The 25,129-nt window shown below is 35.9% G+C and overlaps 1 protein-coding gene across 1 annotated transcript; it reads left to right on the top strand.

Annotated features, from left to right (window-relative positions):
• Positions 1-746: 746 nt before the first annotated feature.
• Positions 747-1,339, top strand: LOC149243537 (uncharacterized). Its single transcript, XM_089371237.1, has 2 exons — positions 747-755; positions 893-1,339. Exons 1-2 carry the CDS (start codon positions 747-749, stop codon positions 1,337-1,339), a joined length of 456 nt encoding a protein of 151 aa, XP_089227363.1.
• The last annotated feature ends 23,790 nt before the right edge of the window (positions 1,340-25,129 follow it).

Genomic DNA, 25,129 nt, shown 5'->3' with positions numbered 1-25,129 from the left:
TCCCTGTCAGCGTTGAAAGACTGGATGCACAGATCGGGGCTCATTACACTGTGGGATATATCGAATTGGGAGAACGGTCACTGGCTCAGCTGGATTAAGTTTGAGGTGCCCCAGTCCCTATCAAACGAACTGGCAATCTTCTCGGACTTCCTGAATGGTAAGGCTCCCTTGAACAGCAGAAAGGCAGACGTTCGGGGCTGGGGCTCGTCGCCTGGTGTTACACCGTCTCTCAGGGATACAGGTAGATCTCAGCGTATCCACATGTACCCCCAGATTCGAAACCTTGGCAAGGAGTTTGGTTTCAGCGTTCGCTCCCAAAAATCGACCATTTTTGTTGGCTCCTCTGTCACCAGCGCATTTTGACGATGACAGATTACAAAAAAGAGGTTACCACGGCCCCTCTCGTTGTTCCCTGTATGGTGAGAATTTAGAAACTGATGCGCATTTGATGTTGAATTGTAAGTTTGTATCCGATCTTTGGAACGCGGCCTTAGGCCCTTGGAGGGTGGATTTCATCCTCCCCAATAATATTCCAGAGTTGTTCTCGAATTGGAAGCGGTCGTATCCCGGAGGCTCTACACAAAATGTTCATCTTAAAGCTGCCTGGTGTATTCTCCCCAAATTAATTTGTTGGCACACCTGGTTGGAAAGAAATCAGAGGATTTTCAGAGACAAGAAGAGAGATTTCAAGATTGTCTGGGTTAAAACCAAAACACAGCTAAAGGAATGTGTTGGTGATCAGCTTGATGGGGCAGGTATGAGTGATCTTGATGCAGCTTGGGGCTATTCCCTGGACCTTCGATTTATTGAAATTGTTAGGCCTCCCGTCCACCTTAAAGACTGGCAAATTCGTCTCAACGCTGCAGATTTCTTAGCCCTTTGCTGAAAGCAGGAGCATATTATCCTCTTCTTCGATGGGGCTGCCAAAGGCAACCTGGGCAGATCCGATGTTGGTGGAGTTGTTAAGAGAGCGGATGGTAGAACTGTTCTCAGATTCGCCTGGGGAGTGGGCTTCAACACCAGCATTCAAGTTGAAGCTCTGGCCCTTTTCCAAGGGCTGAAGCAACTTAAAATTCTCGGAATCAATGATGCAATAGTGATGGGAGACTCCCAGACTATCATAAAAACTATTATTGACAGCTCTGTCCCATCAGATCTAAGGCTGTCCAGGTTGATTACCAGAACAAGAATACTTTCAAATTCTTTCCAGAGCTTGAAATTCTATCATGTCAAGAGAGACAACAACAAAGAGGCTGACACTGAAGCTAATAAAGCTGCTCTTCTTCCCCTCGGAGTCATTCTCAGAGATGAAGAAGAAGGTTGGGATCCCATTCCTTAATCACCTGGTGTTCATGATTTACTGGCTTATACTGAAGCAGTTTGTTTGCATTTTTAAATTGGGAAAAATAGAGGCGGTTGCCAGAAAAACAGTTTGTAAAAATCTCTGGTGTAGCATAGGAAAAGAGACCTCGGTCCTGGACAAAGAGCATTACGGTTTTTGCTCTGCATACTGTAATCAGAATTGCGGCATTTTGGCCAGAAATTAATATATCTCTCTAACCGTTTCTGTTAAAAAAAAAAACAATGTTGCGATTAAGAACTTGCGATGCAATGTAGCTATTGTGTTATAAAATTTTTATTATTTTTATATTAAATTTTAATTTAATTAAATTAATTATATTTTATTATAATAATTAATTTAATTAATTTTAAAATTTAATGTTAAATCATTTTTGTTTTGATTTTATTTTAATGATATTTAATTAAATTATGAAATTATCTAAAGTGTATTTTCTTATCTAAACTACAACCACTTTGATAAAAATAAAAAATATAAACTACAGCCACTTTGACATTTTGAGTTTTCGAGATTAGTAATTTATTTGAAAATAGAAAATTGGAATAAATGATTGAAATCCTGATGCTTTATGATTTGGTTGTACAAGTAAAAAATGAAAAATGTTAGTAATAACTAACTAGGGGTTAATATTTAAAATAAATACATTATTGAACTAATTTAATTACAAAAATGGAATATTGTACATTTTACACATTTTAACCCAGGCTACATAAATGATTAGACTTCAAAGGAGTGCAATTTACAAACAAGTTGACCAAGTGAAGTAAAACAAGCATCAATGGGAAGCTTATAAAAAACCGATTTTAACAATGCAATCAAAACAAGAATCTAAAGAAAATGAAAAATTAACAAAAGCATAGGATAATCAACTTAATAAAAATCCTAAAAAGCGTTTAGCCAAAATTTTTATAGAAAGGGTCTCCATTATTTGAAGTGAACAGGTCAAAAATGAGGGGGTTGTGTTTTACCACAACGATGGCAACACACGGGAGAAGAACCAGTTATCTCTATTTGATATGAATGATATTTTTCTAAAATTAAAGTAAAAATAATTAAAGAAGAGAGAAGTATTTTTGAAATGTTTGACTAGGTTCATTAGTCCGAATAAAAGCAAGAATCATCTTACTGTAATTTTTCTTAAAATTCCTCATAAATTAAAATATTTCAAAACTATATATCAACCCTTAATTAGTTGTAGAAATAAAGCAGAGGTCACTTTACAGCTTAGCTTTTAAAATATACTCATTTGTCACAGATAGAGCCACTGCTGCCAGCAAACATTTATAGTCTTGACAAGGTTACCTTTTAATCATCACTGATTCAGAATCCCATCTATTTAAGAATTATTGACCTAGAGATAAATCTATTTATATATGTTTATTTTTTATTTTTTAGTTCTTAAAAGCCATTGTCCTAGTTTGGTAGCCAGATAGTTGACAATGGCATTCAGTGGTTATAATTGGACTAAACAAGCTGGCTCGTGATGAGACCCCTTCTCTTATAATTGTTTGCAATCATAAGCCATTACTCTAGTTTGTTTAACAATGTTGGTAATGTCAACCTATTTTTCCCCTATGATCATAGTAAACAAGCTCATGATGAAACCTATTATCTTTTAAGTTTAAATATTTTTTGGATTACACTCTATAAAAATAAGACTTCTTTGACAAGGAGAATTATTGACTCCTTAAGAGTTAAGAATGAAAATTTCAGGGTTAAAGGTGCTTTGCTGTAAAGTGTCTTTACTTGGTTAAAAATAACTTTTCTTGACTGATAATAGAATTTTGAAAGATCCTAATAAAATATCGAAATCTCAAAATAATTATAATTTTGATGAAAAAAGAAATTTCCCAAATTCTATGATACATTTTCAACTTCTCTTGTTTTTTAATCTCTTTCTTAAGTATGTCTACCTTTATAATAAGAAAAACAAACTTTATTAAGTGATTTTAAGAAAAAAATTAATAGGTGACTATTAACAATTTTTCACTATGTATGCCGACCATTGTTAGGTAACAAGAAGGTCTTCTATATAAATCATGGCAGAGTCACCAAAATTAAAACTGAAAATCAAAATAAATGAATTCTTAAGCTAAAGTGAGAAAAGAAATCAGCCAACAAAAATAAAAATGAAAAAATTTAAAAGTGTAAAGGAAAATCCAAGTTTTGAAAGATAAACTCTAACAAGAATGTTTATACCAATGTCTCAACAAAATGAAGTAAAGGAAAATAATCATGTAATCATTCCTTCTTATGTCGAGATTTAGAAAAATTATACCTTGCATGGTTGTAAATGTTTTGGGAAAATTCAGCTACAATGAAAACTTTCTATCTGATGTCAATCTTGTTGTTTCAAAGCATCATCTTAATCATTTTCTAATAAAAAGAATGCTTAAAGAAACAAACTAAAGGTTCAAAAACTTCCTAGTGTAGTTGTTTCAACGAGGATTATCGTTGCTTCTTGAAATAAAACCAGGGGAAGAGTATAAGACTTCAAAATATGATCTGGAAAAGGATTGAAAGCTTTTATGAAGAGCTGCAAAACAGATTTATATATCAACAGAATTTAAAAACTAAAATGAAACTAAAGTAACATAATGAAAATTAATGAAATTGGGTACATGAATCTTACCATTGGATAATTTCATTTGATCTTACCTAAAAGGTATCAGTTTCTTCAATACTAGTTGACTTCTTCTTTTAGTTAACATTAAAAACATGAAGAAGTCAAACTAACCAAAATCCTATAACCCAAAATCATTATTTATTTTATTTAAACTAAATCAAGCAGTAAAATATAAAAATAGAATGCTTTGTGTTCAACGGAATTGAAATTAAAACAAATGCATCAAAAATGAGAATGAGAATATGTAGTGATGAATGTTCTCAAAATATTATAAGTTTCATATAAACTCCATGATTTTATAAATTGTCCAGAATTAAGACCAAATCCAGGATAATGAACTTTAAATATGAAGATAGAGAGGTCTTGAATTTCATATTTAATTATGGAATTATATATTTAAAACTGAAATATATGAGAAATCGAAATGATTTAAATACGCTGCAAATTTGTCATTAATTGCTTTAGTACCATAGTGGTTACCGAAGATTGCTTAAAAATATTTCGCACAACACAACGCCTTATCGGGTGATTCGCATTGCATGTTTCTTCACCATGCTTAAAGTTCAATCTGCCAAAATTTCACCTTTGTTGATATGCCATATATCGATTTAGATGTTAATGGCATAGAGGCATGTGTTGGAGTCTATCGCATCGGAAGTTGCAATGGCAAATTAGTGATATGAGAACATGCGATGAGATGGAGCAATCACAATATTGAATAATTGTTATATCAAGGATCAGGGAATAGTCACATCGTGCTTTATACTACGCACATCGCACATCGCACATCGCGGATCCGGAATAGTGATATGACCATGAATAAAAATGCGATGAAGCAATTGCGATATCAGCATATCGGAATATCGGAAAATAGTCATGTCGAAAATGCCAATATGATTTTTGCGATAGCGAGAATGCAATGGATGACGTGGCTTTTAGGTGGGACCGGCTTTGGACCTCAAAAGAAATCGGCAATTGGCAATCTTAAATACACGATGTAATATTCTTGATACGCCGATATGCGATGAAGAATGGACCCGATAAATTTATTACGAGATTTTAATATTATATCGGATCCAAGACATCGGTACTTTTAAAATTATGCCCCTACCACTATTGAGATTGAATGGACGCGATATTTCTTATGAACTTGATTTAAATTTCATATCGGGTTCTGAATTATGTGGACATCACAATATTGGCAAAGTCATTTTATCGGAGATCGGTGATTCAAGATAATGGAAATGTATTCAATTGAAAACCTCTAATATGCGAAATGCGATATAGCATTTTATGAAAGAATGAGTGAGGTAACACATCGGAGGTTTTGCATCAGCAATTTGTTATTAGAAAATGCTAAAAGCTACTTCCGATGAAATATTACGATACAAATGATTGTGATATGGATGATGTGATATTGGAATGAAATAATTGACGAAGATGAGCGGGATGGGAATATTGCGAATATATATTCACTATAGTATCAGCAATATGAAAATCAATTTGAAATATTTCTGATATGAATCATGTGATACCGTTTTAAATCTTAATTGGGTTCCCTAACGAATGAAAGCAAAGTTAAAGAATGCTAAAATTCTAATGAATCACAAATAAAATTTCCCTGAACCTATTGCAAATTTGAACTAGGTTTGCTGTTTACTTCAAGTTTTGAAAACAAATGAAAACCTGCAAATAAAACAGAACAAGAATAAAAATAAATTAAGGGAAAGAGAAACTAATAATAGATGAAAATGAACTTGTAAATGCGTACTTGGAAGGAAATTCTCTGTAACTTTTACCTCATGAATCTTCAAATTCTTCCTTCAATTTATCAAAATTCTGACTTTGTTCAAAATCATCTCATTATTTATTCTAAATTAGAGTGGGCAATCAAGCTGAAGGAAATCAATTATTGATGTTCAGAAAATTGAAATTCATAGAATCCATCAGAAACGAAAATGAGAATATGCTCCCTTTTGAATTGCAACAGTAATTTATTACCTCTGCTCATTCCGAATTAACTTGAGAAAAATTTGTATTGTTATAGTGACTGTTCAATAATTCCTTTAGTAAATAAATATGATGCGTATTGCAGCATCAGATAATAAACTAAAGATCAGAATGGGATAAAGCCACTAATTGTGGAAAAATATCAACACAGATTTGAATGTGTGCATACGGCAAGATGGACACCCTTAAGATCATTTTAACAAATTTTGAGGAAGATAACATGAACTTCATGTGATAACAGTGAAATGTTAAACTGACTAATAATGATTGAATTGGAATTAAGCTTATAATAAACAGTCATATATTTCATAGGATAATGAGATCATGAAGCTTTATATCCTCAAAAACTTTAACAAATAAATTTCAGAAGAAAATCTTGCAATGACACCTCGAAATGGATAAAATTGGCTTTGAGGTGATGGGTGCCAAGTGCAAACTCAATTAAATTCAGTCCAGACATTATTCGGAATAGGCAGAGATGTAGTTATGGGTAGAAGTATTGCTGCAAGAAATTTTGATTTAAAAATGGGAAGCAAGAATTACAAAATTTCTGACGAGAGGAAAATATCTTCCTGAACATGTATATGATATCAGAAGGGTTGATTGATTGCTTTATTTATATCTGCAGAACAATTGAAAATAAATTAACTACATTAATTCTACTCATATTCTAACCATATGCATGAAAATGACTAGGTATAGTCATATTTCCAGTGTAAACATTCTTTTATTTTAATTCCTGCATATATGTACAGTTCAAATGTTAATAACAGAAATACAAATATAATTAAAGTAAGAAAGCTAAATATGAAATCAGAATGTACAGTTATTGTTAGCAGCTTATTTACAATCACCTTCTTTTGAAATGTCTTTTCCAACTGAATTCCAATTGAATCATAAAAACCTGGATGGGTTTCCATTAAGGATTGGAAAATATTCAAAAGAGGAGATGACAGACCAGATTGTGGATATAAGCTTTTAAATTCAAAGGCCTAGAGAAAATTGTTAGTGCTATGTACAAATGTTAAGCTATTAACAATCTTCCTTGAAGGAAAAATTTCCAAACAGTTTTCAAATAAGCTAATGAAAAATGGATGGAGATCTATCAAATAAAATAGAAAATTATTAATTGGATTGGATTGTTGGCCAGATTGTAAAAATGAATTCTCTTGTTGACCCTGCCTTTGAGAAGATAGAAGCTTTTGATAAGAGATGAACATCGATTGAAATTTAAATATTAATAGCTTTTGATGTTTATGGTTATAATATGAAACTTTAATTTCCCAATAGAGCAATGCATCAATTGAGCATTCAATAGTAAAATGCTCAATATGCCAGTGTAAAGTATCAAAAATCAGAAAAATAAAATCAGAAATAAAATCTGATTTTAAACAAAATAAGTGAGGAAACAAAAATAAAATAAAATCATTAATAGTACAACTAATGTTACAACACAATTGGGATTGTTTTGAAATAATTTCTTTTTCACAAGGATTGACCAGAATTATGGAACTTGAATAATTTCCAATTGAATTAAAAAGAGAATTATGATTATGAGTAGGAATGAGAGCTTGATTATGATATGAATCATAAATTGGAATGTTTTCTTGAATGGTAAAATCATGAAGATAATTTGTTGCTCTAGAATGAGGATTGGTTGGAATAATTTCTAAATTCAAACGTTCCTCATTCTCAGATGTTATTTGAATTTTAACATGAGGATTCTCTTGAGAAGAATAAATATCAACATCCTCAATGTTAGAGTAATTATCATAAACGACTTCACAATATTCTCTAGAATTCCCTTCGATCTCGTCCAATATATCAAAACAAGGAGAAACAAAAATTTCATGTTCATTAATGGTAGAAGAATGATCAATAATTGTTTCTCTATCTTGATAAAAACTTATTGGTAATTCATTTAGATCATCCTCTTTATTTTCTGAAATATCATTTATACCAAGAGGGAAAAAATTACCATTATTAAAAATATCACGATAAAGGGAAAAATATGAATCTGAAATAATGCATTTAAAAATGTCTCTATTTGAGAACTCTTGTGAGTTATGTTCACTATAAATTTCATATTCTAGATCATTCCTTTGTGTACTCATGCTTTCTTGAAAAAGGTTGCTTTCTTGCTCTGATTTCGGTATTTGCTTATCATGGAAAAATTCAGAAATTTGTACAGCAGTTTACATATTATTATTTACTTTGATTGTTACTTGTACTTGATGATTTGTGATCTGATTTTCTGAATTTAATGCAGAGTAATTTCAGATTTCAAGGCAGCTCTTTCTCCAAAATTGCTGCTATTGTCTTCTTGCATTTGGATAGAAATATTTTCCAAGCTTTGTGAGACCACTTCATCATAATTTATTTGCACATCCATATTGGAATTCTCATTTATGTTAGAAGGGGATGGAACAAAGCTTGAACTAATTTCATATGAATTGGGAATGGGAGGAAGAGAACAAATATATTCAAACCAATCTAGTGATTCTTCTTCTATAGGTTTATCTTCGACTTTAAATCTTAAACAATTGAGATGAAATCAAATATTAAAATCTCTAACATACTCATTTTCAAATGTTCGTAGATATTCAATTTTCTCACATACATGTTCATAATCATAGCCATCAAATTTACAAATGAAAATTGTAACAAATTGATCCCAGCTGTGAATTGAGGCAACTGGAAGAGTTCTACACCAGTTTTTGGCTTTTGCCGCGAATGTGAGAGTAAAAATTCTGCATAAAATGCCTTCATCAATTCCTTGAAAATCATAATTTGAAACATTTTGAATAAATTGAAAGACATGATTAAAAGCAGAAGAATTCCTCTTACCATTAAACTTTACTTGAGACAAGAGTCTTACCACTTCGGGTGGAGTATTGGAAGATGCACATCCATGGATACAACTCCAAATTGGAAGTTTAAGAAAAGCCATCATGATTAAATAAAATGTTAAAATTGAAAAGACTCCAATAGACAACAAGTTTTAGGCCCTCCTTCTAGCGCCAAAATGTTGAAGCCTCGAAAATTGTTGTTACAACATGGGGAATGACCACCCGGTCCGGACCTTAAAGCAACTCATTTTCCATTTGGAATGGTGGTTCCCACTGGTTCAACTAGGTCCAGTTACCTTCTTTCAATCTCCAATGGCTTTAAAATATGACTTTCATTCACCAATGGAAAAGAGACATCAGATCAACCCTCTTACTGATCAGGGAAAAAAGTGATCCTTAAGCTGATTTAGGGCTCAGCCAATTCACTACTAAAGTTTGCCTCTTTGGGAATAGGACTTACAAAAGTGCTTTTAGAATTCCAGAATTATAGAGGAGAACAACGCCTTTTACATTCTGCAATCTGTCATTTATAATATTTCCAAAGGTATTTTTGAGAAGAAAGTTTGTTAAAGAAAAATCTGCCCAATCAATTTTATTTGCTCAAAATTTCCATATTTAATTGTTGGAGCATTCTCATTGATTAAGATCTTTTTCTCTATATTTCTTCTACTGTTTTCCTACAAAAAAGAAATCAAAATAAATTAAGATGCAATAATAAAATCAAAATGTCATTTCTGGCATTAAAACAAATCCAATCAAATGCAATTAATTAAATAATTGAAAATAAAATATAAGTTTTCTATTGATGTCTGGGATAGTTTAATTGGCCAATGATATCATTGACGAATGGATCTGTATTCAGAAGAGGCTTGGACAAATGAAAATACAGAAAATAAAACTCAGAAAATTGATTTTGTTTTTTAAAAATTCGGAGCTTAATCTTCTGTCTGATTTTCGACTCAATAAATGACCAAATCTGTTAGTGAAACCTCCTCAGAAATGTTCTCTTTTTTTTTATCTTTCCAATGAGCCGTCGTAGACCTCATTTGGCCAAGTAAAATTCAATCTATGAGCCTCCAAAATTGATGAATTAAATCTGACAGAATTTTAGATATTCTGTTGCTGGGCTAAAAAATAAAATTTTAATTAAAAATCTAATCCTAAATTACACTCTAATTATCTAATAATTAATTCTAATTTAACTCTTAATTATAAACTAAACTAATTATTTAATAAACCAACTTATTCTAATTAATAATTAATTTTGATTTAATTAAATTAATTATATTTTATATATTAATTAATTTAAAATTTAATATTTTAATATTAAATATTTATTTTAATATTAATTTAAACTACCCTACCACTACATTTATGTTACCACTTCACTCATATGACATTCACAGTACCACTTCACTCATTCTTTTGAGTGAAAACTTGAAACTAAAAAAAACCAAACCACAAAGCTCATACGAGGCTTTGGTTAATACGGCATGCCCTTGACTTTTTGCAATCGAAAAATCGCAAAAATGGAATTATCGGGGTTTGTTAACAATGTTGCGATTGAGAACTTGCCATGCGATGTAGCGATCGCGTTATAAAATTTTTATTATTTATATATATTTTTTATATTAAATTTTAATATAATTAAATTAATTATAATTTATTATAATAATTAATTTAATTAATTTTAGAATTTAATATTAAATATCATTTTTTTGTTTTATTTTAATGATATTTAATTAAATTATGGAATTATTTAAAGTGTATTTTCCTATCTAAACTACAGCCACTTTGATAAAAATAAAAAATATAAACTACAGTGAAGTTGATATTTTGAGTTTTCGAGTTTAGTAATTTATATAGAAAATTGGAATAAATTACTGAAATCCCGATACTTTATGATTTGGTTATACAAGTAAAAAATGAAAAATGTTAGTAATAACTAACTATGGGTAATATTTAAAATAAATGCATTATTGAACTAATTTAATTACAAAAATGGAATATTGTACATTTTACGCATTTTAACCCAAGCTACATAAATGCTTAGACTTCAAAGGAGTGTCATTTACAAACTAGTTGACCAAGTGAAGTAAAACAAGCATCAATGGGAAGCTTATAAAAAATTGATTTTAACAAAGCAATCAAAACAAGAATCTAAAGAAAATGAAAAATTAACAAAAGCATAGGATAATCAACTTAATAAAAATCCTAAAAGGCGTTTAGCCAAAAATTTTATAGAAAGGGTCCCCATTATTTGAAGTGAACAGGTCAAAAATGGAGGGGCATGTTTTACCACAACAGATTTCAAAGCTTATAACCCTTTAAACCATCCTTATACCCAATAAAGATTCATTTTTCAGATTTATTATCCAACTTGGTTCGTTTCTCCTTTGGAACATGTATATATGCATCACATCCAAATACCCTCAGATGTGAAAGAGAGGGTTTTTACCAGTCCATACCTCTTGTGGAGTCTTATCCTCCAACGTTGATGAAGGTGATCTGTTGACCAGGTAACATGCTGTCTCCATCGCCTCTGCCCAAAATTCATGTCCTAACCCGGCACCACTAAGCATGCTTCTTGCCCTTTTGATCAACGTCTTGTTCATTCTTTCTGCAACTCCATTTTGCTCAGGTATGTACGGTGTAGTCTTCTGTCGTGCTATACCACACTTCTTACAGAATTCTTTTAATTCCTTACTGCAAAACTCTCCACCGTTATCTGTCCTCAACACTTTTATCTTCTTCTCTATCTAGTTTTCCACCAGAGCCTTAAATTATTTAAACCTGTCAAATACTTCAAATTTCTTCTTAAGGAAATATATCCATGAATTCCTTGAGAAGTCATCTACAAATGATACATAGTACATAGACTTACCCAGTGATGGAACCTTCACAGGTCCAAACACATCACTGTGTACAAGTTATAATATCTATTTCACCCTCTTACCACCATAGGGGAAACTCACCCGATTTTGCTTCCCATATACACAATTTTCACAGAAATCAAAATCCAAAAAGCTATTACTCATACCTTCTACCATACCTTTACCATAAATTATTTAAAGGCCTTTCTCTCCAATATGTCAAAGCCTTTGACGCCACAACATGGTCTTCTCTCCAGAGGCGACTAGATTTTTTGCTCCACTTTTAGGAACCACAGAGCTGTTGCACCCATCAACAACAGTGCTACCTTGCAGCGTTTACAAAGTTCCAATCCGAACTCCTTGCATCAATACCAGTTCTCCCCTCACCATCTTGCAGGTATCCTTCTCAAACATTGTTTTTACACCTGCATCATCTAGCTTGCTTACAGAAATCAAATTTCTGACCAATGCATGAATATGCAGAACACCCGTAAGTGTTCTAACCCTTCCACCTTGCAACTTCAACTTTATTTTTCTGCGACCAACGATTCTAGCCTTCCTATCATCCCCTAAGAAGATATCACCACCATCGTATTTCTCATACTCGCAAAACCACTCTCTATGGGGAGTGAAGTGAAAGGATGCACCTGATTCAATCAACCATGCCTCATGATTTACATGTGTACTTGAAGAAACCAAGTACACATCCCCACCTTCATCTGAGGTGGTTTTCGCCTCTGCAGAACGAGCATCATAAAATCCCTTTCCTTTATCAGGAGCTTTAGATTTATAGTCCCTTTTGTAGTGCCCTTCCTTTCCGCATTTCTAGCACACCACCTTTACAGGTTTTTCTGGAGATTTAGATCTCCCACTCGATGACTTATTTTTGTTTATGTTCTAGGACGTCCTCGTACAAACAAGGCATCACCATTCTGGCTCTCCATATTTTTCCATCTCATCTCCTCTGTCAGCAAGGATGAGACTATTTCATCAAACTGCAAGGCAGTTGTATTGCTACCTATTGCAATAACCAGACTATCCCATGAATCTGGTAGAGAACACAACAAACTGATGCACTTATCTTCATCTAAAATTTTAATATCAACAGATAATAACTGACTTACCACAGTATTAAATGCGTTCATATGCTCTGTCACCAAGTCTCCATCTTTCATCCTCAGGTTATATAAATTTTTCCGTAGGAACAGTTTATTCACCAGATACTTATATTGGTACAAAGTCCCTAACTTTTCCCACAAAGCCTTTGTCGTAGCTTCCCCTGATACACTCAACAATACTGAATCTGAGATGCACAATCGTATTGTGCTCTTTACCTTCCGATCCAACCTCTTCCATTCTTCATTGGACACTCGTGTTGGTTTAGTATCAGATCTATCGTGATCCACTGATCTTTATCCACCAACAGATCCTCCATCTTGAGTTTCCACAACTCAAAACTCTGACCATTAAATTTCTCGATCTCTATCTTTCCACTGCTCGCCATCTTCTTTCACCACCAAAATCGATCCTGTAGATCTCCCACTGAACAAGGTCTACCACAAGCCTGAGTGAAACCCGTCAGCAACAAAGGCATCCCCTTGAAGCAAAAATAGCTTTGATACCAAATGTAGTTTTTAACCCCGTACAGAAGTTACCTGCATATGAATTCTAAAACACAGAAAATAAACAATGCGAGAGCATAACACATAAAACACATATACACAGGGATTTTCCCCTGGATCCAAAAACCGGGACTACCAGCTTGATTTTTCATTATATTCATTTCAATGTTACAATACATATTTATACATGCGAAGCATCCAATACCATGGAACGAAAACTATCGCGTCCAAAACCATGGACTGAAAAATCATGCACAAAACCATAGGTAGGTCTGCCCAACCTAATATAGGGTCCAAAAACAAAATTTTCCGTGGCGCTGCCACGGACCCCATAGAGTGGGGTTACCTGCACCCCTCAAACCCCCTGTGACGCCCCCCCCGCTACGTAATCGGCACAATGAAGGGGGGATCCGCCCCCTTTCTAAATCCTCGGTTAGCTACATGGGCTAGTCGTTGAAAGAATATAACACAACCCAACAGCCAACGACCGTTGAAATGAGTGGTCGCTAATGACAACGATGATGAAATTAAATACATCCATAACCCTATCTGAACCACTATAGCTCGATCCTAGGAGGTCTCTCTTTATAATTCATGTAGGTAAAATAGTTGTAGGAAAAAAAGTATCAAGGAAGATGACATACAGACATGAAGATTGTTGTATTAATCATGGGCTACATCAACTAAAGAGAAAGGTGGAGGACCTACGACAAGGTGAGGAATCAACATGGCTCCAGATTTGGAATAATAGTCAAGTTTTTTGCCGAGAAAGACAAAATGGAAAGGAGGAGGTTCGCAGTTTGAAAGGAATAGTGGGAGAGCTCAAGGACATGCTAAAGTTGGAGATGGAAATAACTTTGGAGTTTAATGCAAAGGTTGAACATCTAGAGACAACGATAGCCAAAATCCAACTCCATGACAATCTAAAGCATCAACAGCTGATAAGGAAAGGAGTCTATTTAATCAATCTAGATGACTGAGCATGAATGGAAGGGGAATTCGTGGCCTCAGATCACTAGGGAATTTAGGATGTGGAAATCCCAAGTTTTGAGGTTATGGGAGCTTTGTCTAAGATTCCTTTAGGTCTTAGATATTTTGTTCAGAGTGTAGTTTTTGGATATTTTTGTATGCGAAAATGGAAAAAAGAACTAATATGTATCTATGGATTGTATAATTGTAACTAGTATTTTCATAGCACAAATGTTCATGCTGCAGAACTATAAGTAATGGTGTGATGCACTTCTTGGGTTGGCGGCCAAAAACTTCCACCCTCCACTTTTTTAATAAAAAAGTTCCCCGTTCTTGTTAAAAAAAACAAATAAAGAGGATTTTTTTCATCATAATTATGGAGAGAACTACGACAACAAGAAGTACATGCGTAGATATTGTCACATACATGTAAGCTAATCAGATTCATGGTTTTGAAATGGATAAGGCTAGCTTTCCTAATTCTCTAGTGATTACAGAGGTAGGATGTTTTAACCTAACACTTGGAATTATCATTACAAAAAAAATAACCACCCGTCATACAGTATGCTAAATGGGACAATTCCTAATATATTTGGGAATACAGGGTTGCAATTAGAGTTATAATCATAGGTCTCATGTTCCCTCTTTTTGCTAATTTCTTTGTGTGACTTGATTTTGGAAAAGAGGACATGTAATAGCAATGATCATAACCTTCAGTATGTAATGATAAAAGAGATTATTCTAGTAGATGTTGAGGGCTAAAGGGCCTACTATAGGTGTATGGTGTTCTCTGACTTGAGAGCAAATCAGATTAATGTTATCAAACTAAATGTGTTTTTCATATGTGTGTTTACATATACATGTGACTGAGAAGATGTGGTTAGGGAAAACTTGAGTTATGATTGGGTCTGACTTAAACTCATTTTAAATATAATTTTAATATATAGGTGATGAGCACCAATATTGCAGCAAGAATGTTGCAACTCCTGGGCTACCAACTTTACTTTTTCAACCCGGGGTTCATACAAACATGGAGGTGACAGTGTTGTATGCACAAGTAAAAATGATGGTTCTGTCTTTTGTCATTTTTTAGCTGGTGAGAGACCACTAAGGTTTTCAAGCCAAACTTCTATGGATTCAGAAGAAGCTTGGTTCCTTGATGAAAGAAATAGAAATCTACTCTAAGATAGAGTTGATCTATTGTAACAATGAAAAAGACTTAAATTCAATGCTAAGGCACACCATTTCCTAATTAACTACTAAGAGATATGCTTTGCAATAATGCTAAATTAACATGAAAAAAATGTTATTGTCTTAAGCATGGAAGTTCAAAACATCAAACATCATTGTTATGCATGTAAAGGACTGTAATAAATATGTTTTGTCTTTTTATGCTTTTCATGGAAAATCAAGTCTGCAAGCTAATCTCTTTTGGTGATGTGGCAAGTGGCTTAGGGATGTTGGTGCATGGTTGGAAGGTTCAGGAGATGGTTGGAAGGTTTGGGAGACCCTTGGGTGACCTTGGGTGGCTTCCTAGAAGTTTTCTCTCAATTCAGCCTCAAAACAAGCCACTACAGGAAAACCTACAGGATTACCTATATTTCTACAAGATACAGCCGAGAGAAAAATGATGGGTGGTTGAGGTGATGGAAGGCTTAGGGAAGGTGGTTGATGGGTGGAATGGAGTGAGAAAAGTCTTAAGATCACTTAGAACCCAAAAATAAGTTTAGGAGATGGTTGGATTTGTTCAACATGCTTGGGGAAATTTCTATGTAAAATGATGAAATTGGTGAAGGTCTTGATGAAAACAAGGAATGCCTATGGGTGGATGAAGATGGAAGGTGGTTGCTTGCTATGAGATCTATTTCTACTTCTGAAGCACCTGCTATGCATCAAACATGTGTAATTTCCAAAAAGTCATGTAAACAAGAAGAATTCTCATGAGCTAGAAAAGAAGAATTTAATGAACTAACTGTCTACCTTATGCATGAGGAAATTGCTGAATAAAATGGAATCATGGATGATATCTACTGCAAGAATGAAGATAGAAGAGATGGAAATGAAATCCTACACTTGCAAAACTGATCAAATGTTGGTTTAAGTACAATCAACTCTAAATCTTATGAAAGAAATGGAAATCTGTCTTTTTGGGGTTGCATAAGGGTCTTTTCCTCAAATCATGATCCCAGAAGGAAGAAGTGAGGCCAGGACACCTACTGACAGCTTTGTGGTGCTTCTTTTATCCCTTCTAACCTGCTACTGAAGTAAGGCACAAATGGAACAAAACTAATAAACAATTAATCAAATATACACTACTTGCAATGAAATACTTCTAAAGACAGTTTAACCATGAATCTATGAAACTAAGCTAAGAATATAGATACAAGAAGAGGAGCCTTTGTTGCTAGGGTTGGGCCCTAACCCAAGATCTTCAGCCCTCTGAGTTAACTCAGTGCTGGATCAAAAAAAATATCATTCTTATTACCAAAATAGAAAATTTCATCAAAGTCTTCCATAAGTCTGGAGCTCGAAAATAACTAGAGTTTTTACAACAAAAATTTGAATCCTAATGAGGCTCTAGGCCTTTCTACTTATACAACTGAAGTCCCCAACGACTTCCTTAAATTTAGGGAGGCTCGGCTCCCAAACTCGAGATGAAATAACTCTTTGTCTATCACTTGATCGGCTGCCTTCTAATCTTCATGACTTGGCTTCTTGCACTCTGAGATGGTGGGATTAATGGAGGAATATTTGAATGGGGGAGGATTAAATGAGGAGGATTTACCTCCTACACTTTCTCTCCCTTATCCCATTCGAGTTTCAAACCTTAGTCTTGCCAAAATTCCTTGAATTTCTCTTCCAAACCTACATTCAATGCATATTAGTTCATTAGGAATAATATCTCACTTTAACTCATCTCATTAAACAAAATATAATCAAAACATGTAACAAGTTGTGAGAAGATTTGGTTTGACTAAGCTAGGAGGTGAATTAAGTCCCATATAGTTACCCAATGATGAGGCTCATCATCACCGCCCTACTGAAAGTGTTGATCATCCTCTGAGCAACTCAATCAATATCCATGTCTTTCATAGCTCTAGTGGCCTCCCTGACATCCCATGCCTTTGTCGTGATTTCCTCTTCTTGTGCATAGAAACCTGCCTTCTTTTCTACCTCCTCCAAGTACCTCCTTTCTAATTTTTCCTTCCTTCCTTCTAGCATCCCTAGGAGCAATGGTGGACTGAGTCTCAAGCCAATCCAATTGACTTTGAGCCTTTGAATAGATTGCTTGTACATGGGTGTCATGTTCAATGCTTCTCTCATTCTTTGAGGAGAGTGGTACTCTCTTACCTTTAAACTGTATGGTAATGTGTTCCATCTCCTCATGCAAGCTTGCATGTTGTCATACCCTAACAACCTGAACATGTCCTAAAAATGTGTAATTTCTTGCTCTTAGGCAGCAAGATACCTGGGTGCAAGCTGAGGATCATTTGCAATTAAATTATGTGTACTGATGAGGGACATTGGATTGGACTGCTCAGCTCTGATCATAAGAGGCTTTGTTTGTTCTCTTGCCAATATCTTCTTCATTTCTGCAGCCCTTGCTTCCTCATGGTTCATCCATGATGCCAAATCCATCAACTGTAAATATCCTAGCTTGGCATTAGGGTCCCATACATTCATGTATGTTAAGGCCATGTTATGCAAATAAAACTCAGACATCTTGGCCCTATCTTCCAATGTACTTTGATCACAAAGATCAATGAACTATCTAGAATCTTGAAATGGCATAGTGCCTTTCTGTGTCAGGGTCTTGATTTGGAACTGCAGCCACTGTTCCTTAAGGTATAGAGCATAGGATTTAGTTGGCATCCTAATGAGCCCCAAAAATGGACAATTATTTGGGCTCATTCAACCTCCTAAGTTGACTTAATCCACCATTCTCATTGGTTTATTGCATGTTTTTGATTATTTTTATGTTAATAGAGTGAATTTGGTTAGTCATTATGCCAACAAGTCTAATGGGTGCTTTGTGTAGCCTTTTTGGTCCACTTGGAGACAAAATTGAAGGTCTTAATGAGCACTTGGCAGCCAAATTCGTGGGAGAACAAGCTAGAGGATTTGTAGGAAGGTGTCCCCCTCATTTATGGGCCCTTACCTCGAATTCTCCACCATCAGGTCGGAGTTCAAAGGCCACCAAATCAATGAGCACAAGGGCAGCCAAGCAAGTCAAGTAGGACTGCTGTTAACTACAAGTCTTGGGCAGCCAAGTCCCTAAATTTTAGGAGGACTGTTGGGTCCTCAAATTGTATAAATAAGAAGGCTTAGGGCCTCATTTTGGTTAGCTAGTTGGTAGTCATTTTGTAGCTAGTAGTTAGCCAGTAGTTAGTCATTTTGTAATTCGATTTGTAGGCCATGGATTAGCTTTGCTTTCAGCTCATTCTCAAGCTCTCCTTGTGGACAGTTTTGATGTAACTCTTCATTCTTGATTAATAAAGATGAATCCAGCTTTGCACCAGCTCTAAATCTCTCTTAGGAGGCTGTAGCTCTTGGGGTTGGGCCCATCTCAAGCGCCCAATACCTCCTTTGATTATCTTTATGTGTTTTGCTGCATTCTTAGAATAAAATCTACTATTTTGTTTTGTCATTTAGTTTGTTTTTTTATGAGTAAAATAGCTTTTCATGCTCAGATTTAGCTGATAGGTTGTTAACAGAAAAAGCTTCAAGAAAAGGGCCAACAAACATCTATGGTTTCACCTCTCCCTCAGTGGGATCAGGAGCTGTGACTAGGATGACTTTGCTGCCCACAAAAACACTGATTTTGCTTTGCCATGCAATCACTAGTGTTTGATTTTCATGTGTAGAAGTTGGTTACAAGTTCAATCTTTCATTTGCTTATTTGCATGAGTTAAAATACATGGTTTCATTGCAGGTCACACTTCTGTTCATTCTCTTTACTAACAGCTAGCAAACTAGGTCAACGTAATTAGGTCTTTGAATTCATAAGTCTTTGTTGGTTCAGATTGGAAAAACGACTTGCAGAGCACCTGTACCACTCCTTCATCTGCTTATTCTCCATCAGCACCATCCACTCCACCCTCTACTTAGAACCCTTGCTTCATGTTTGCCATTCGCTCCCAAAACCCTAATTTTTGTGCAACATTGCTTCACTCTCCCTTGAACAAATCAAACCATCCTCGCCATTCCTTAGCTCCATCCATCAGTTCCTAGGCCACTTCAGACCCCTATCCTACCTCCATATCCACTCATGCATCTTCCCTCACTCACCCATGCTCCAAAATCCTCTTTTTAGAACATCCTGTAGAAATCTCTGAACATCCTGTAGAAACCCCTGCAGACATCCTGTAGAAGCCTGCACACTCGGTTTTCGAGCACCTGAACGTTGTGGACTTCTGTGGAATGATGTTTTGGATCCCCTAGAACCTCTCCTAGCCCTCCTGACCTTTCCCAAGCTTTCTTTCCCTTCAAACCACCTCTGCACAGTCAAAAATAGTTAGAAGCACATGCATGATAATTCTAATAACTTAATCAAAAATACAAAAAGATGTTTCTTGAGATAGTGATAACTTAGACACATGCATTTTACCTTCCTAGAAGTAATGGCATCTCTTCTCGTAGTTTGCATTCTCATTTTTGCATCAGTAGGACTAGTTGGTAGAATTAGGGTTTGCTAGGGTTTGTATTTCTTTTTGGCTTTCAGTTTCTTTCCACAAGTAGATTAGCTTCCTTTGAGTTAGCTTTCGTCCATCAGTTAAAAAGCTTCTTCTAAGAGCTCATAGAAGTTGGCTTGAGCCCCTAGCGGACTTGTGCCAACTGACCAAGTGACAGCTGCGGCAAGAGCTAGTACTTGTGCATACAGCACCGTCGCTTCCAAGTTTGTTACGAACTACCGGGTTGATAAAATTAAAGAAGGGAGTTCCAGCAGTTGTAGCATTATTGCTACAATACTGGAGCCCACCATCTTTTTGGCGCCGTTGCCGGGGAAGCGTCAGAGTATTGGTGATTGTCGCTTTTCTTCTATTTTCTTACTCTTGCCTTCTGCTAAGTAGTTTATTTCATTTCCATTCTGCAAAAGTAGCATAGACATTTCCTGCTTTCATAGATTAGCATTTCCTGCTTTCATAGATTAGCATTTCCCGCTTTCATAGATTAGCATTTCAATTCCGCAATTTCATTTCTGCAAGCGTAGATTAGCATTTCATTCCTGCAATTTCATTTGAGCAAAATAGATTAGTCCTTTCCTGCTTTCATTTCAATTCCGCATTTTCATTTTAGCAAGATAGTTAGTCGCAGTTCAATATATTTCAGTTTTGCAAGTAGAAGTAGAAAAAACAAAAATCAACCAAAAAGATTTCATTTCATGCCTTGTAGGAGTAGAGATAAGTTAGAAAAATGATTGCACAACACCCCCACTGCTTCACACAGCCAAGATTCTCTCTTCTTCGATGGCTGTGATTGAAGAACCCCTGGGTGGACATCAAGACATATCTGAAGAACCTCTAGGGGAGAAGAAGAAGAAAACATTCCTCTGGAGCAAATGGCTACAGGTAGAGATGTTGGGAGCAACATCTTGTCCAAAGATGAATTTGAAAATCAGATCAAAGATTTCAAGAGTGATATGAGGCAGTTTCTTGCCATGCAACTGGATACCTTGCGGATCCAACAGAAGCAAGAGGAAGCCAAGAGGGATTTGGTCATTTTTTGTCCTAGGTGCACTAGAAAGCATCCTAGGAACGAATGTCCATTGTACTCCATAGAAGTGTGTTTTGTCTGTGAAGAATACCATCCTACAGATCAGTGCCCTTCCTTACCCAGATTCAAAGCTGCATATCAGAGAGCCAAAGGAGCCATTGAATCACTCTATTACATGAACCAAAGTTGGTCGCATGGACCTAGATCTTACCAGCAGGAACTGCAAGGGATACCCGAGACCTATTATGACCCCTATCAAGCCACTTTCATGCCTTCTTGGGGTCCCCTTGCTCATCCTTCCTGGTTCACACCTCCTCCTTGTTCCTTCACAGATCCATATTATGCCCAACCAGTTGCTCATTCATTTCACTCTTATGCTCAGCCACAGCCTCAGTGGAATGCACCTTATCAGGAGTGGAGGCCCCAGTACAACTCTCATCCCGCTCATTGTCCTCCACCACCTGCTCATCCACAACCATCGCCTCCTCCTCCACCAAGGCAACCCCAAATGCCTACCCAACCACAATGCCATCCATCTCCATCTCAATTTCACACCTCCACTCAACTACCCATACCATCATCTCCAAACCCACACATTGGAGCAGCTCAACACAAGTGCAAAGCTGAGGCACAACATGTGCAAATGACTCCTTTTGAGCTCAATGATCTTCACCATAGCTCAGGAAAAGCATTGCAAAAAAGAGATCATCTTGAAAGCATTGAAGGATCACATCCAGCAAAAGAAGATTCAAAAGAGGAGATCAAAGAACCATTGATTGCACTTGATGAAGAGAAGAGATCAGAATCAGAGATCGAGAGAGTTCCTTCATGGTTACCATCAAATCCTCCATGTACTCAAGAGAAAGATCAGCAAAAAGAGGAAGATGAGAAAATCATGATAGAAGGTGACATGAAGAATGATCCAGATCAGCAAAAGGACCAAGGATATCAAAGCTATATTGAGACATGGTTCCAGATAGTCACTAAGTTGCAGCAGTACTCTCTTCCTCAGCTATGTTTGATCCCTTCAAGATCAGATCATTTGGTCTCTGAGATCTGGATACCTATCAAAGCATGCATTTCGAGCCTTCACATCATTTTTTCTCTAATCTCGATGTGCACATGGCTCCATTGGAAGTATTATTATACTTGAAAATGATTTTGTTCTTCAAGTAGGGTAGGGTAGAAAAAAAAAAAAAAAAAAAAAAAAAAAAAAAAAAAAAGAGGAAAATAGAAATCTAAGGTGAAAACCTCCTCGGAGGCGCCTTAGATTGGCTCATTGATTGAAAACCTCCATGAGGCGGTCAATGGATTGAAAAAAAAAAAAAAAGAGAAAAGAGAATAAGATCTTTGGGTGAAAACCTCCCTTGGAGGCGCCCAAGGCAGGCAATTAGGGTGAAAACCTCCATGAGGCGCCCTAGTTGTTTTTCAAAAAAAAAAAAAAAAAAAAAAAGAGAAAAGAAAAAAGAAAAATAAAGCTAATCTCCATTGAATAATTTCATGTTGCAGCAGTGACATTGCAGGTTGCAAGAAGGACGTTTCATGACAGGAGGAGCACTCAAATCAAGGTCAAAGGAATTTTCTTGCCTTCTACAGGAAGCTCTGTATTTCTACAGGAAACATCCTGTAGAACCTTTGGACGAGCCAAATCCAATTTCAAAAGTGAATCTAATGGTGGGAATCTGTTGATTAGGCCTACAAGCACTTGTATGTCCATCCCTTGCCTTGATCCATCATTTTTTCCACCTCATTGTGCTTCTCATTGTGCTTCTACAGGAACTTCCTGTAGAAATTGTGGGAAACTAGACATGGATTTCAAAAAGTGGTTTGGCGAACATTGTAGCTTCCTCAAGGGTTCAGAAGCCCTCATGCAATCTTCCAACTCCTCCTCCATCATCTCCATACCTGCATCACAGCCCAAGCTCAGTTTTCCCTTCCATGCAAACACATGCAAAGTGCCTTGAAGCAAAAATCCATAGAACAAAATTTGTTTTTGCCATAACTTGAAAACCATGCATCCATTTGACAAACCGTTTTATGGGGAATTGTACAAGGTTGATGACAACATGCCTGAGTAGTTTCATGCAATTCCGGTGCACGGTTTCCAAGAAATCAGCCTCCATCACCATCAGCCATTTTTGCATTTTCTCCATATCTATGCATCCGTTTCAAAACCTGTTTCATGGAGATATGCATATGGGTGATAGTAGCCTACCCAAGCAGTTTCAGCCGATTCCGATGCACGGTTTCCGAGAAATCGAGCTCTGAAATCTTCAGCCATTTTCCATTTTTCTAGAAATCCATGCATCCATTGATCACGATTTTGCTATGGGAGATGCATAATGATGATAGAAACATGCTCAGCAAGTTTCAGATCGATCCTCTTTGCCGTTTGGGAGAAATTGCGAAAACAAGTTCTGGTTTTGTGACCATGCAGCAGCAACAGCTTGAAGGTGCAGATCTGAACGTGGAAACAATGGCATGCAGCTCAGATCTGGCCAGAGGACACCTGCACAAGGAAAAAACAATCAAAGATTAGCAGCCAAGCCACATGCAATCAGAAAAAACCAATGCATGCAGCAATGACAGGCCACAGCAGCTCACGGCAGCCATTCAACTTCGAGGTATGTGACTGAACCTCATTCTTCTATTGCATAAATTTAATTTCAAAACTGCATGAATTAATGGAATGGTGGGATTAAGCCACGAATTATCAAGGTTAAGCTGATTGTTCAGCCGGCAGTCACGTAGTACACGTGGACAGTTCACTCACGTGGAAATTTAAAAAACAGGAAGTGTTGGCCGGTTAAACTTCAGTTCAATTCACGGCAGTGATTACAGGGGGAAAACACATAGTTCATGAACAACACTTCCAGTTGCATGTGGCCACGTACACTTGGCCACTTCACTCTCTCACACAAATCACGCAGCAATTAAAGGCGGCTCAGCTAAAACTTATGAATTGTTGTTCATCTGCACTTTCCACATTCTCATCTGAAGTGTGCACAATCGGTTAACCTATCGTCCTCCACTAAGTTTTTCTACCTGTTTTCAAAATTATCCCGCATATCATATTGTTTAGAGGCACAGAGACATCCTACAGGCGTTTCTACAGGAAGTCTTCTACAAGAAACGCAGAAAACAACCATGCAGAAAGAAAATGTGGGATTTTCGGCAAATTTCAAGCTCCAAATGAGGTAGGATCAGGGAAACTTCATTGTGCATGATTTGTTGGTACAAAATGGTGAATGGAACATGGCATCAAATTGAAAAAATGATAGTAACATTCTACCTGTGTATTCAACTAAACATGAAAGATTGCCTGCATGTTTCACTATATTTTACCAAGTTCTTTCTCTGCACTCTGAAATCTCCTCGTCGTCTTTAAAAGAAAAGAAGATATATGCTGTAGTAGAGGCCGCCCTCTATGCACGATGTTAACACCCAGGTTGTTCCCTTTGACTCCCAAGGGAATACGGCCGGGGTAACCACTAACCAATCTTTGGGCTACAGTTCCTAGCCAAACTGTAGTCAGAGAGGGCTCTCTCTTTATAATTTGTCTCTGTTCTGATAGTATTTTAGGCTAGCTGTGATGTTCAGATTTGTTTTTTGTATTTGGTTGGAGAATGTTTCAATCAAAACGTGTATGGAGTTATGTATCATTGGGCAATGGAGTCAGTGGTCCTTTAGTTTGGTGTGCTGAGTTGGTGAAGTAATGAAATTACAGAGCTGGGTAACTGTCTGAGGAACGATGCTATGAATTAATGATTTAGTGTGATATGTTCAGTATATGAAAGGCACTTAAGGATCTTTCATTAAACTGAAATGAAGAACAGATGATGTTACCTAGAAGCAATGAAGGATTTCTACATAACATTCACAATATAGATTTAAACAAAACATGAGCATTTAAGAATTCATGTCCCTTTAACTCTGAAGAAAACATTTACAGCAATATAAGATTGAGCACAGGGTGAGAAGGAACATATCCTGCACTATTCTTTTTCTTTACTGCTAGATTTGATGAAAATATAAGTATGTAACAACATAGGAGAACAAAACAGAGGTTTAAGAAAACATATCATTCCACCAGACAACACAAGAAT

Source organism: Pinus tabuliformis, chromosome 8 (assembly GCF_031772625.1).
Source record: "Pinus tabuliformis cultivar Carrire ecotype Pingquan chromosome 8, CPIR1, whole genome shotgun sequence".
Taxonomy (NCBI): domain Eukaryota; kingdom Viridiplantae; phylum Streptophyta; class Pinopsida; order Pinales; family Pinaceae; genus Pinus; species Pinus tabuliformis.
Note: the sequence above shows the minus strand (reverse complement) of the source record. Positions and strands in the feature narration are given on the sequence as shown.